The following is a 15,651-nucleotide window of genomic DNA, read 5'->3' on the forward strand; positions in this document are numbered from 1 at the left end:
TCTCTGTGTGTGTGTGTGGCAGTTGCAAACTTTTGTGGCTGTTGCAAAAACCGATTTGACCGACAGCTAAACCTCCTTTTTTTCTCCTTTTATCGCGGACGCTCAACAACAGAAATGTTGTAAAAACCCCCCAAAAAGTCAAGGAGCGTCCCTTTCGGTCCCGTTCGGTCCCGTTCGGTCCGTTCAGTTTTTCCTGCGCGGAAAACGTGGCCAAAGAAAAGGTGCAAAGATTAACCCTTGCGGGGCATCCATCATCAACAACAAGTCGGGCATTAAATGTTGGTCATTTTTTTCAGGTGAAAATTGATTTTCGGTTTATTTTCTTGTGCGAGAAGTTTTTGAAATATATTGCTGCAGTTGCTGCAGTTTTGTGCAGTTTCTGGCTTAAGTTTCCATTTTTTGACAGTCGATTTTTGTCGAGTTTTTATCACCGGAAAAGCGAGTGTTACTTGCAGGTTTAGTTAATGGACAAGTCAACTTTGAACTGCGCGGAAATTGACTAATGGAACTATATTTTCGGAACGCGTAGAGTTTAAAGATAAAGACATAGTGTCTATTCCCCAACTAAAAAAAGCCTCAACGTTTTAAAAACATTGATTATTAATTTTTAAAGCAGAAAAATCTCGATTGATTAAAACCAAAAAAATATATGAAATCGGAAATATGATGGAAAATTGTAAATTCAAATAAATGTACATACAAGAAAGCATATTAATTTGGAAAATTAAAAAAATAAAAATTATAAATTATAATTAAAAAATTAAACATAAGAGAATTATAAATAAAAATGCATACAAAATAAAATATAAATTAAAAAATCGAAATATGATGGATACTTATAAATTTAAATAAAAATATTAAGTAGAAAAGAAACTATGAAATAAAAGATGGATTAAAAATGTTAATTTAAAAAATAAAATATAAGTGAATAAAAAATATAAATATTAAATAAATAATATAAAATAATACAAAAAAAATAATAAAAAATAATAAAATTAAAAATCGTAAATATGATTGATTTTATATACATACATACATTATTATAAATAAATATTATCTATCTATCTATCTATAAAATAAAATATAACTGTTAAAATCAATTTTAAAAACATAAAATAAAATATAAGAGGATAAGAAAAATATATTTTAATTATTAAATCTTAATTATTATGGATATTTTATGCCTTATTATATACCTAGACATAAAGTATATAAATTATACTATAAATAATAACAAATAAACATATTAGTTTAAAAAAAATAAATTATAAAATAATCTAAAAAAAATATAAAAAAAAATATATTTTATACATGATAAAATTATGTCTAAATTTGTTATTTCAAAATTAATAAGTTTTACTTAATTGATTTTCATGTAAAGTCCATTTGTACCTCGATTTCCCAAACTTCCTCTAAAAATATAATTGTTTCAGATACTTTTAAAAGTTCTTAAACTTCAATCTTTCTTTCCGGCAATCCCCAATTTATTCGTTCTAATAAAATACCACACTTTAATCCGTAATCTGCATTCGTAATCATCAAAATATCACCTCAAAACAAGAAGAAATAAGATTAGGATTTGGATTAGGGTTGGGACGAGATGGTGGCATTGTACTTGAACAAAAGTGGATGACTACGTGAGTTCCTCTGGCCAGCACAAGCCATCTTTACTGCCATAAACCCAGTATCCTGTGTGTCCCGTGTATCCTGTGTCCTGCTCTTAAAATTCCACAAGCATTTGCTTGGGTGCTAATGGAACAGTTTAGAGGAGCAGCCAGCCAGGAGACGCCCCAGAAGGAGGGGCAGTAGGAGCACTACCCTCGAGGTTTACAGCAGAAAGCAGGGAATGAAATCATAAATGCCAGGACACGTGCCACGACAACAACGTGCCTCGGAACGTTGCAACGAGGTGTTAAGTTTTTTTTTTTTTCTTGTGTTTTTTTTTTTTTTGGCAAACTTTCGGACTGGCTGCAGTCGCCGTCCGCGACGGGCGGCACTCTTCGCATTCGCACTCTGAATGCAAGTTAGTTAAATATTTAAATTTATTTATTGGACTTTGGACGCCAGAGTGCGACCGGCAGCCAGTGCTGCCATTTAAAATAATCAAAAAAAGGACAAGCGTAAAAAGGACTTACCGTGTGCATCTTTCCCTGAAGATCCGCCGCCGCTGGATCCTCCGCCGCCAGAGCCAGGACCCAGGACACCACTGGACATGCCGCCGCCTCCCCCGCCGCCGCCGCCGCCGCCGCCACCGCCGGATGTGGAATGCAGGCGCGCTAATGTGACTGGCATTAGCGGCAGTGCCATTCCACAGAGCAGGGCCATAAAAATTTTCCACATTGTTAACGTGGCCATTTGACTTTTATTGCACTTCATTTTCCACGGCTTTTCCTTGCTCCCTTTTCCTTTTTGCCTTTCTTTCTCTATATATATATTTTTCTATAATTTTTCTTGGCTTTCCCCTCTTCTTGGGCGAGGGGGGGTCCGCTCCTCCGTTCCGCCGCTTGTTGATTTTAATTTGATGTGGACTTAAGTTGGATTTGGCTTGCAGATTTTCCCGCTGCAGTTTTCCTCCTCCGTTCGTTCTAATGGAAGCACATTTTCGATATTCCTTTCGGGCAGCAGCTGCAACGAAACAGAGACAGAGACAGAGAGAGAGAGGGAGAGAGAGAGAGAGAGAGATATGTAGTAGTGGGGGAAAATCCATTGGGTTTGAGTATTGAAAAGTTTTCTTTTAGTTTCGGAGGCTAGTTAAAAAGTTCAACAACTTTCTTTCTTTCGTTCGTTCTTTTGCGCTTTTTCTTTTACTTTTTTTTTCCTCGATTTTCTTGATTTTCTTTTTAGTTTTTTACTTTTTTTTCTGTGTTAAAGTCAAGTTGAAGCCGCAATTATCGAGTTGTAAGACGACACGCCCCCTTAAGACCACACACACAGACACACAAATGCACATAAATACTCTCCCAAACACAGATACTCCTCTCTCCACTGCACAGCTGTTGGGTTTCACAAGAGGGGTGCTGGCAGGTTCCCCCCCGCCCTTCAATTTTACTTAGAAAACTTTTCTTCAAAAGAAAAAGTAAAGAAAATGAGAGCACAAGTTTTGTCACCTTGTTTGGAAAATGTAGGAAAATGGGCCACAATGAATTGGGGGATTCGGTGGAATCCAAGTTGATTGAGCAACATTAGGCATTGGGCATTGGAATTTAAAAGGTATATAATTATGGCAGAGGTGAGAACTTGTGGAAGGACGATCGATGAGTGGCGGGGCGGGGGGGCGACCGTGAGTGGTGGAAGGAGACGAGTGCTGGTCAGGAATCTAGACGCACCCGCTTATTTTCATTGGATGTAGGCGACTTCTTAGGCTGATCACAAACTGCGTGCGATGAGCAAAGCAAAAACAATACAAACCGCAAGCATTTCTAAACGCTAAGCTGCTTCTAGCATAGACAGGGAAGCGAAAAGAGAGCAGAACTTTGTACGCCCGCAAGCGAGAGATCAAGCGATAAGCTCATATTCAAAGCTACTTCACTCTCCCGCTTCGCTATGGCATTGCTCTATCGCTTCGCTTCGGCATTGCACTCTCCCTTTGCTTCGGCATTGCTCTATCGCTTCGTTTCGGCATTGCACTCTCGCTTCACTTCGACATTGCATTTGCTTCGGCATTGCTTTATCGCTTCGCTTCGGCATCGCACTCTCCCTTTGCTTCGGCATTGCTCTATCGCTTCGCTTCGGCATTGCACTCTCCCTTTGCTTCGGCATTGCTCTATCGCTTCGCTTCGGCATTGCACTCTCCCTTTGCTTCGGCATTGCTCTGTCGCTTGTTATCGGCAGCGTGGGAGGAGGAGGGAGCAACAACAACTCAAATACTTTTTGCAGTCTGTATATTTCTGACGATCGCGCTTAGGCAGAGCACTAGACAAGGTAGAGAGCGCAGCGAAACCGAGAGTCAAAAAGCACCCACACTCCAGAGAGCGATTCGTGCCTAAAGCGCTGAAGGGCAGAACGGGATAGCCAGAGCAAAGGCAGGTTCATTCAAGTCTTGTGGGATTTGTGTGCGTGCTCGTTCCTGTTAGTTTGTTGTGTTTTTTTTGCTTGTTGCATCTCTTTTCACATTTTGCATTATTTTCTGCATTCCCTGGATTTTGTTAATGAAATTCAAGCGCCTCCAAAGGAAATAAATAAAATAAAATACGGAAGATTATACTTTTCTGAAATCCCCTCTTGCAAATTAATAAATACTCCAAAAATTGTTGTAGAGCTTAATAAAATATAAACAAATATTATACCCCGTTTCTTTTGTTTTATTAATGATCTTTCATCCCTTGGTAAATATTCCTTTTCACAATCAACGCGAAACTCGAACAAATTCCAACCCGTTTCCGTTTTGCTTTCCATTTCGTAAAAAGATAAAGCAACAAGCCGCCAACAAAACGAAGAAGATTTACAATTTCCGTTCATCCTGCAACCCTACCTTTCCTTTCCTTTCCTTCCACCCATCCCCTCCCCCCATATCCTCCTCCAAAACGCATCCCTTAGATTGCCTGCCATCGATAAAAACATTCGCCCATAAGCAATATTCCGCTGCCACAAAAGAACCGAAGGGAAATATCGCTGGCTTGTCGCTTTCCACCGAAAAAAAAAAAAAAAAACAAAGTAACTTTCGAATGAAAATAAAGGTAAAGAAAATTGACATCCACCGAAAAAGGAAGACAAAAAAAAAAACGAAGACACATCTCATGTATCTTTTTCTATAGAAATAATAATGATTTGCAAATATAAAAAAAGGGAAAGGAAAAGGAAACAGAGAAAACTTAAAGGTGGGAAAACACCAACAAAAAAAAAAAAAAGATATGAGCTGACAAAAGGTGGGAAAAAGGAAAAGGTAGCGCCAATAAACGGGACAGGACACAAAAGGTGGCCCCGACAGATACAAAGATGCTAGATACAAAAGAGACAGATGGCAACCCTGGCATTTTTGAGGGGTTGGAGGGGGTGGAGGGGGGACGGAGGAGATAGGCGAAAAAGGCAAATCAATAGGCGGCGTCTTTTCTCCCACATCCTCCTACGTTTCCTGCTCCTTCGTCCTTATCCTCTATCTCCCATTGTCATTTTGTCAACGTGTCCGTCGAGTGTCGTCAAAAAAATGTTGTTAGTAGAAAAGAGGCCCCCATCCCCAGGAGGAGTACCCCGAAGCACCGCAGCTCCTTAATAATGATAAGAATGTAAGACAGTGGCAATAAGCGACCAAAAATATGGCCTAAAGATAAGCAAAAGAGGGGCTTGGGGTGGACCAGCCGAAAAGGTGACAATGTGAGAAGCAATAATAATAATAATAATAATAATAAATGATGAAAGGGCACCCCTAACCCCTACCCCAAGCCTTAAATGATGATAAAACTAATGACGCGACGACTGGGCAATTATTACAAAATTTGTTTTCAGTCAACAAAAAAAAAAATAGAAGCGCAAAATTATACTAAAAACTGCACAGAGGGAGAGAGAGAGGGAGATGTAAGTCCATGCAAAAATATAGTATAATTTTTAGAGGGACAATAGCGGCCCCCTTTTTGGCCAGGGGGGTGGAGGCAGGGGGATGGGGCTCTGGCTGATGGCCCTAACTTGAACTACGAGTACACTTGAGCAATTCGCGCACAGTCGAGTGCGCACATTAACACACACACACACACACACAGACTGCCACGAACCGAATAACAAATAACAAAAGAGGCAAATGGCCAAGGCAAAATCAACATGGCGTACAGTGAGCGGAAACGGAAACGTCGGCCAGGCCGAGGAGCAACAGAATCAACCGACCAATAGACAAACATCGAGGGGGGGGTAGGGGCTGGAAAACCAAAGCAAAATGAAATAAAACAAAACATCATTGAGAGGGCAAAATGGAACCAACAAAAAGAGGGGAAAAACGAATAAGGGATGCCCTCTAAAGGTACCCTAAAATGAAGGGAATCTGGGGTTCCAAGGGAGTTCCCTTTTGGGTGTCCTCAGGTCCCTTCAACCCACCTCAAACACCTTCTTATAGCTAATCGACCCCCCGTTCAAAAATTTAGAGAGCATTAAATACACGTAACATTGGACTTGGAGGCAGGAATGAAAACGAAACACACACATTTGATAGACACATTTTATTGCATGCAGTGGCTCGTCAGTGGCCTGTCGCTGTCGCTCTCTCAGTGGCTGCCTCAGTGCCTGGGACTGACGGACTGACGGACGATGGGACAGAGGAAGGGTCTGAAAGAGTAAAGTGCCTGGGGCAAGGTTTCCCAGCCCCAGCCCCAGCCCCAGCCCCAAGCACATCATACACAAGCAATCTAGACAATAGTTCTGTGTGGCATTCCTCTCCTGGACTGGGTCCTGCAGCAACTGCTGCTCCTGCAACAATTGCTGGGGTTGCCTGCCCCTGCCTGTCAATGGCTGCCTAGCCGTTTCCTGACCCTCAATTGCCCCAACGCTTGGTCTTTCTCTCTCTCACCCTTCTCTTATCTTGCCCCCTTTCTCTAGCACACTCTTTGTGTCTGTGTCTGTGTCTGGGGCTCTCTCAAACTGGTTCGTCGGTTGTTGTTGTTGTTTGTTCCGTGTTGGTTTATTGTTCCCCCAAGTCTCATTCTTTTCTATTTGGTCTAAATAAATTTTTATCATGTGCAAAAAAAAAGACGAAAAATCTCTTAGTCCGAGCGGCAAGTCCATCATGCAGTAGTCTCTGGTACGTCAGTCATTCACTCATTCATTCAGTCGGTCGGTCAGTCATTCATTCACTTCCTCCACCACTCCGTTCCCTATTTTCCACTGTATTTTCCTTCTGTTTCTTATGGGTTTTTCTTGTTCTCTCTTGTTTTTTTTCTCGTGGTTATTGAAGCAATCATTCGGAACATGCCCGACGGAGCGAGCGACCAGTAGAGCGCTTTTCCCCTGTTTAATATGCGAGAAAATTTAAGGAAAATTACTGTTCATAATATGGCATTAATGGTGTCGCGAAACAATCTCCATATACGGCCCCTACCCGCCGCCTCCCTCTTCGATATCTGATTTTTAGTGTCGTTGAGATTTATGTTTTCCGATATATAAGGAAAATGCTCGCTTTTTCACGGGGTTTGACATATGGGCCAACACTTAAGCCGCTGGGGCTTTATGCCCAGCAATTTATGTATCTGCCGCACTGCCAGTATTTTTGTATCTTACGGATACACTCGTATATGTTTATATTTATATTTATATTTATATTTATTGCTTATATGCACTTTGCGGTTAAGAAATTGTTTTCGATGATTAACTTTGATGGTAGTTCCATCCACGAGTGATCCATCGAAGGCTCCCCCCAAATGTTCCCCAAATGTGTCCCCAAATGTCCTGCCATAGACAGGACCGAACCACTAATGCCCCAGGATTATGGCCAGCAGGAAAAGCGGGCCACAAAATGCTTATGGAAAAACGGGAAAATGGCATAAATATTTCCTATTGATTTTCACTTAAAATGAGACAAAAATTATGCCACATTTAGTGATGAGAAAACAAATGAATCCAAAATGAGCCACAAACTTTTGGTAATTAGAATTTCCCACAAAAACACAAGAAACAAAAACAAACAGCAAATAAAAGAATATAAATTATGGGTATATAAACTATTTATGGGGAAAAACTCCACTGAATATTCAATTAAAAAAGAGTAAGAAGTGGAAAATAAAATCACGAAATTTTGGGGCAGATAAAAACTAGGAAAATTCGAAAGCTATTTTTCTATGAATGATTTTTGTATTCCTAGGCTTATTTTCTAATCACTATTTCTCACTTCTAAATTGTGGGATTTCTGTGTTAAATTCAAATGAAAAATATCCCCAAAACAATCGCTTTAAATCACATATTATAGCCCCCAAGGTAATCCAACATTTTGAGTGGAAATATAAGTGGAAAAATATGCGTTTCTTAAGAGGGATCACCCCTGCAAAAATCTCTGATAATACCAGTGTTGCAAACATGTTTCAACAGTGTTAAAAAGTGACGGAATAAAAATTACTTGTGAAGTGCGAGAACAATTTAATAAATATTATGAAAGCAGTGGAATAAAAATTACTTTAAAAAAAAATATCAGAGCCCCAAACAGAGGGCTTTCAGGAATTTATTTACATTTATTTTTTACTTTAATTCAGAGAGAGAGAGAGAGAGAGAGAGATATAGAACTCAACAGCTACCCAAAAATTTGCTAAAAATTATTTAAAGAAAAACAAATTCCACACAGCCCCAAACAGAGTCTCCATTTAACTCCATTTTCTGCATAAGAAAAGAAAAAAAAAATACTTTTCTAATTTAATTTTCTTTAAAAATACTTTTCTAATTTAATTTGCAAAACTTTTCCAAAAATCCCACAAAAGGTACACCCCCCCCCCCCCCCCCTCCACACACACACACGGACAGACACCCGCAAATATGACATATAAAATCAAGAATCCGGGGAAACCAGAGGAAACCCTTCAGCAAACAAATCAAACAGATGCCGCAGATCTCCACAGCAGAAAGGACTTTTTCCTTTGTCAAATATTGCTGTTGCTCCAGCCCCCCCTCCCCCTCCCTGCACCACCGCCGCTGTTTCAATAAACTTATGCAAATATTCAATTTGGAGCAAGTTTCCTTCTTTTTTCTTTTTCCTGCGTTTGACAAATGATAAAACCAAACAAAAGGAAGCACCAGACAAATAAAGTTTTCACACCCAAAAAAAAAGGCAGGAAAAAAGATATATACGAATATGCGGCGGCTTGTTGCTTATCAAAATTAAAATCACCCAAAAAGAGAGGGGAAAGGAGAGAGTAATAAAGAGTAAAGAGTGTATGTGGCGGGGGCTACTTTTCGGAAGAAGGTTTTCCATCAGACGCCCCTCCAATCATCAGCTAAACAACTTATTTCTGGCCTTCCTTCCAGACACCTCTCTCTCCCTCTCTCTCAATACACCCTTTGCCCCTGCTTTCTTCTCTTCTTTGGTAAGGGGAAAACCCAAAGTAAATTTCAATTTAACCTTCATCGAGCAAAACTCATTTATATTTATAAATTCGCCGACGAACGCCACCAAAAAAAAAAAAAAATGAAAGAAGAAAAAACAGGATATGAAAACAGGAAGCAGCAAAAAAGCCAGTATGAAAGATGGGTTTTTCGCCAAGAGAATCTATAGATACCCTAGCAGATCCATCAAACCCAAGAAACTTGAAGGATTTTGAACACTTTTTGTACAAAAATTAATGGGAAGAGAAATTTTGGAAAAAGGTGTTGTAGATTTTTAAGATTTATCTAGTATTTATAGTATTTATAGTTCTGGAATTCTAGGATACGATTATCAGACCTTATGCCAATTGCAGTCCTTTGAAAAAGTTGAGGAAAAATGTATAAAGAATTTTTTTTTAAGATTTATCTGTAAAGATTGTATTAAAATTCCCATTAAGACTTGTTTAAAACTGAAGAATGATCCAAAAATTCCAAAATTTTAAGGTTCGATTTTTCTTTTAAGAACGATCCTTTTATTAGCGCCATTACCGTGTAATTCGAATCGGATATTAGTGTTTCCTGATCCTTTAAAGTGCCTTTGTCAAAAGCATATTACCTCCTTGAAAGAGTAGCCATAGAAAAAGACTGAGAGAGGGAGAGAGCAATAGCGCAACAGAGACTGACAGATAGAGAAAGGGAGAGACTATCCAACAGAGGGAGAGAGAGAGAGAGAGAGAGAGAGAGGGCTACAAGTAACGAATATAAACGAAATAAATGCCAAGTGGAGGAGGGCCAAACGAAAGGAAAAAAAAACACACACACACAATAAATAAAAATAAAAATAAAAATGCGTGTGTGTGTGTGTGTGTGTGTCTTATGGCGGTGGTGGCATAATAAAACTGCACCAAAAAAAAGCCCCAACCCCCCCGCAATCGGAAAACCCAACACCCAAAACAGGAAACAAAATTCAGCTTGCGGGGGGGGGAAGCCCCTTAAAAGAGAGGGCGAGAGGGAAAACCATTGAGGTAGAGGGTGAAATGGAGATGAAGCTAAAGACGAAGCCCGAGGAAAGGTCAGGGGGTAAGGTAGGTAAGGAATAATAAAAGTAAGGGAAGGCCCACACACACACACACACACACATGATGGGGAAAAGGCGGCCAAAAGGGATAAAAATCCATCAAACTTGCAGATAAGCCAAAAGTAGGAGACGAAAGAGAGCGAGAGAGAGACGCGAAACGAACTGAGAGGCGGGGGAGGGGCAGGTGGATATATGCCATGCACTGCGAGAAAAAGAAGTGCTAGTTTTTGCCCTCAAAAAACAAGTTTTCTATATCTTAAACCGATCCCAAGACTTGGATAGAGAACAAAGGTATAAATCCATTTGGATCAACATTCCAAAGCTCATTTTCTCCCAGTGCATCAGTAGACCTCTGGCTGCTGGCTCTCAGTAGCCCTCCCCATTCCCGCTGCGAGGGGGGGCCTGCCTTTGGGTGGTGGGGCGCCACGATTGGCATCGTAAAAGGCGAAAATATTGCGCAAAATAATGTTTCATTTCGGTAAAATAACATACTCATCATTGAATATACAATATAAATGCAAAGAGCACAGGCGGCAGAGCCCCCCACCACAGCAGCAGTAAAGGACTAAGGACCAACAACGAAGGACTCTTTGGTGGCCAGAAATTTCCCCCCCACCAACCTTTAATCCAAGAAACACAGACCAACATTTTGGCCTACAAGAGCTCTATTTTTTTGACTGGTTAGTTCTACCAGGGTTTCAATCATTTAAGGAGTAAAAGTTTAATTTTATTTCCATATTTTTTGGTTTAAATAATTAAAAAAAATTAAAAATTTGTGAACACATCTAAAAAAAAGACACATTTTTGGGTTCTTAAAATAATTAGATAAGAAAAACTAACTTCTGAAGGTAGAAATATCAAAGAACAAATGAAATCAAAAATATATAAAATCAAGTGCATAAAAGAGAAAACTTTTAATCTGTATAAAAATCATATAAAAATGTGAAATATATATAAAAAAAAATTATTTTCAGTGCCGGACTGTTGGCACAGCAGTTTTATAGTTTTTTACAGTTTTCAACTTTTTTAAGAACTTTTCCATTGCTTTTTTCACAAGAAAAATAATTTTATTCAATAAATTATACAATTTTCTATAAGATTGGCTAATTTTTAAAGACGTGACTCCACAGCATTAGTTTTCACAATTGTTTAAACGAAAAATGGTCTATTCAAAATATACCAAATCAAGGGCATAAAAGAGAAAACTTTTAATCTCAATAAAAACCTATAAAAATGTGAATTTAATAGAAAAAAACATTGGGCCAAATTATTTAAAGTGCTGGCCCAGCAGTTACTTTACAGTTTTCAGCTGTTTTAAAAACTTATCCATTGCGATTTTTAAAAGAAAAATAATTTTATCCGATAAATGAATCAATTTTCTTTAAGACTGGGTCATTTCTATAAGCTTTACTTTATTGCATTGATTTTTGCCATTTTTTAAACGAAAAATGGACTAAAAATTGTTTTTCAAAAGTGTGGGCACATGGTTTCCTTTGAGCTATGTTCTTCTAGTGCCACCTATCATATGAAAAGGAATCGTTTCATTCACCAGAAATTGGGAAAAGATGTCATAAGTAAGCCTGCCACAAACTTCTATCGTATTCGAAAAGAAAAAACGCTGACTTTCTGGCTTCCAATCTTAATATATTTCTGAGATTCACATAGAAATTAATTTAACGAGACTCATAATAGATCTGGTGTTAAAATACTTCCCCTACCAAAAAAAATGTGCAGTACCCTTCAAGTACTTTCCCACCATAAAAGACAGCCTCCTACATCTGGAAATCAATCAAATTGTAGCCTCTAGAGCAAATACCAATTTCAACATTTAATATTCTTCATTTCTGAATAAAATATTCCAAAAATATCAGCGCCATAATATAATTTAAAATGAGTGAAAAAAAAACACACAAAGAATATAAAAAACACACAACTCAAAACGGAAAGCCACAACATGAGGGTCCTGCAGCTGTTGAAGGTTGCGTTTGCGTTTGAGGATTGCGTGCCACACATAACAATGGGGCAGGCGGCGGTGGCACACACACAAAAATTGCGGCATTCCACGCTTTTGAAATCAATCTTCCTAATGACAGACATCCAAACAGAAACAGAAACTGGAATAAAAGGCGACTTGTAGACACGTGCGTTTCCCCCCCCCCCCCCCTCCCTCCCCCTCGCTGTTTTTTCACGCTCAAGTATCTGGCACTTGTAACGGTAATCGATCTGAACAATAACAGAATGAAAAGGCATAAAAAAAGTATATTATATATTAACAGCAAAAACAAAACGCCGCAAAAACAAAATACCTGACAAGGCACGAAAACGCACTAAAGGAAGGAAGGAAGGAAGGAAGGGGGGAAGGGGGGAGGGGGCAGATGTCTGCTGCCTCTGATGGAGGCTTTTCTTTGGCAGGTACTGCCAGATGATTCCAAAACAATTTTCACCTTTTGTTTGAGGTTTTTGTGTGAATTAGAGAGGGCGAGAGAGAGGGGGAGGCGTTTCCAAGGGGCTCCAAAGAGGATGATCGAATCAAATGAATCTGTTGATGTAGATTCACTTGATTCTGTGGTGATTGTCAATATGACAATCGTATGCTGAAAATGTAAATTTGTATGCTACCGGTTCATGTACCAGTAACAAATGGTCGCCGCAATCGGTACTTGAACAAATTGGGCTTCGGAGATGTGAATACGTCAGAGTTTTCTTTCGTACTGATTTTATTTGGTAAAATGCAAGGTTTATATACAATTTCTATGAGTATGATTGTTTACTTAGGATCTTAGGTATGTTTAATTAGATCTGAGTATCATATTGCTAGGGAAATGTGTTATCTCTATTTAGGACTAAGCAATTACTACAAATCCAACAGTGGAATATTCCAAGGGTCATAATTATGACGGTCACAATGGTTATCATGCAGATGGTGTGAGATTTGACCACATGCAGGTCATCCAGAATGTGTTTTATGATAGTGCCGTAAATATCTTAACAGTGTATGTACACAAATGCATGCAGCTGTCCGTTGTATATTTATTTAGGTCAGTAGTGCATGTCACATATTTATATTTAGAGCATATTATCGTTTATTTCTTTAGGTGGCTGGGAAATCTTAACCTATTTATGGCTAGCTATTTGTCTAGGTCTAATCGTACGATTTTGTACTTTAGTTGAAATCGTACAGAGGAGTTTAAGTGTTTCCTAAGAGCGGGGGGAGGGGCGGGATTCTGGGAAAATGAAATGCAAGCGACAGCCCAGAGGAAAGTAATTGGATAGGCAGGTGTCTCTCTCTCTCTTTGTCTCTGTGCCAGGAAATCATTTGCTTAGTGCTCGATTTCTGTGGCAAGGACTACGCGTTCTCCCAGCGGAAGATACGAATTTTTAAATGGATTATAATTGATATACAGATTTTTTTAGGCCATTTTATTTGAGGAGAAGAAATTTTAATGCTGGAAGTTTTTATTTAAATTCTATACTTCAGGAAGTTGAGACCTTGGAGCCCCTGCAGTGCCTCGTAATTCCTGTTCTCCCTTTACAAAATATTAAATATATATCCCTCGTTTCCAGTCTTTGTCTTTCCGAGTAAAAGTCTCCCCTAAAGATCCCCTTTTAAGAGCTCCGTTCGAGCTCTTGAATTTATTTGCTTCACTCTCTTTGCGCTTTGTTAAATGATTATGGATTCCCTCTTAAAAAAAGTTTTTCTATTTTATTTTTGCTATCGATATTTTCAACAGAGCTTTGACTTTTATATGTAAATATTTAAAATAATCCCTGAGGCCCTGCACTTATTATTATTATTGTAAAAATCCCTACAGAATATTCCCAGCGCCCAAGGGAAAATGCATATAAAAAACCATTCGTTAATTTCAAGCAAAACATATAAAAAACGATACAAAAATACACATTTTCCTTTCCCCAAAAAAAAACCATCCCTCATGTGTAAATATTTTGCCAATTTCTTTAATCGTTTTTTTTTGTTTTGTGGGCCTTAATTTCATTTGTTAATTCGCTTCAGAAAAATGCAATAAAGTTTTTTTGCTTAATTGTTGGATCGCATTTTAATCAAAATTAAAGTGAAATAAAAGAGAAACATTTACTTTTCAATTTGCATAAATATAAAGGGATAAAAAGGAACAACTTTTCTTAATGCAAAAAAAAAAGAAAAGAAGAAATGGGGAAATGGCATTGCATAAAACTTAAACCCACTCAGAGATAGAAAGAGTGAGAGAGGAAGGGACACTCACAGCAGGGGGGGGGGGGGAGAGAGGGAGGAGTAAGTTCTCTGCAAGCCAGGGATCCAGGTGGGGGTTAGAGATGAGGGGGTGAGGGGGTAAAAAGTACATTAAAATCACATTAACCCGTCAACGGTTAAGGCATTACGGGGTATGCGTAACTTTTGTTTATACGCTCTGGCTTAATGCCTTTTTGAAGTACACAAACACACACACACGCACATACGGACACACACACGGACACACACACTCTTATACACAGGGGAATATAAGTGCCTCCTGATAAGCCACATATCCTCATATATAACGTATCTTTTTGTCAACTAAAACCCAAACCCCCGTCCCTCCTGCGGTGTGGAATCCCTTTGGGAGCTGGAAATTTTAATATCTAAAAAAAACACCAAATGTATCTCTCATTTTGTGTTTGACTACACTTGGAGAAAAATAGAGGTGCTTTGAATGTTGAAAAGTGGATGGCAATGTTCTTTTTTTTACAGCACTTATAATAAAAGTTTGAGTATTTTACAGAATTTACAGAATATTTATTTGGAGTCTTAAGATCAATGCAGGATATCTCTGGTATTATAAATATCCTTGGAATGCCAGTACTATTTTATATAGGAAGTAATATGTGATAGAAAAAAAGATTCATGGAGAAAATTGGTCTGAGAAAATTGCTATTAAAATTTCGTACTGCCGTTGGATATAAAATATATTTTTCATTTTTTCATTTTTCATCAGAAACAAAATTTTTTACTTTTTATTATTTCTATTCTTTTCTCTTTTTTTTAATATTTTTAGTTTTTTAGAACTATTGTCCAACCCAGCCAAAAAACTATAATATATTTCTGGTCCAAAAAGGTTCCCAAAAAATGGAATTTTCATACACTTAAAAAAAAAATGCTCCTCAGCTTCTGTTTTCCCGCTGTGTAATAATTGACTTTTCGCCTATAATTTGCTGCCCCCAAAACAATTGCTTCTGACATCACGGACTGCCACCCTTCTGCCCTCCCCTCAACCCTCTCTCTCTCAAGGTCTATTAGCCATTAAGCTTTTGGGGGGGCGGGGGAGCGACGAGGAAATTGTCAAAAATGTTTTGTGGGTATCAAATATGCAGGCAACGGGAATTCGTATCTTTTTGTATCTGTATCTTTATTTGTATCTGTATCCCGTGACAGTCCCATTTTTTGGGGTCGTGCGTGTCCTTCATTTCAAAAAGGATTTGTCGGAGGGCTATTTGCATGTTCTAATTGTCAAAAAATTACAGAAAGACAGAGAGAGAGAGAGAGGGAGAGAACATTTCACTAGAAATTTATAAATATGACAGTTTGCCGTAGAACCCGCTTTTCTTTCTGTGAA

The 15,651-nt window shown here is 38.5% G+C and overlaps 1 protein-coding gene across 1 annotated transcript in view; it reads right to left on the minus strand.

Annotated features, from left to right (window-relative positions):
• side-II (sidestep II) overlaps positions 1–15,651 on the minus strand; it is an 88,092-nt gene that overhangs the window by 70,843 nt on the left and 1,598 nt on the right. The window contains exon 2 of the mRNA XM_033379831.1: positions 2,136–2,625. Within this exon, the coding sequence (XP_033235722.1) occupies positions 2,136–2,376 (241 nt within the window). The 5' untranslated portion in view covers positions 2,377–2,625. The remainder of the gene's footprint in view (positions 1–2,135; positions 2,626–15,651) is intronic.

The sequence above is a fragment of the Drosophila pseudoobscura genome, chromosome 4 (assembly GCF_009870125.1).
Source record: "Drosophila pseudoobscura strain MV-25-SWS-2005 chromosome 4, UCI_Dpse_MV25, whole genome shotgun sequence".
NCBI lineage: Eukaryota > Metazoa > Arthropoda > Insecta > Diptera > Drosophilidae > Drosophila > Drosophila pseudoobscura.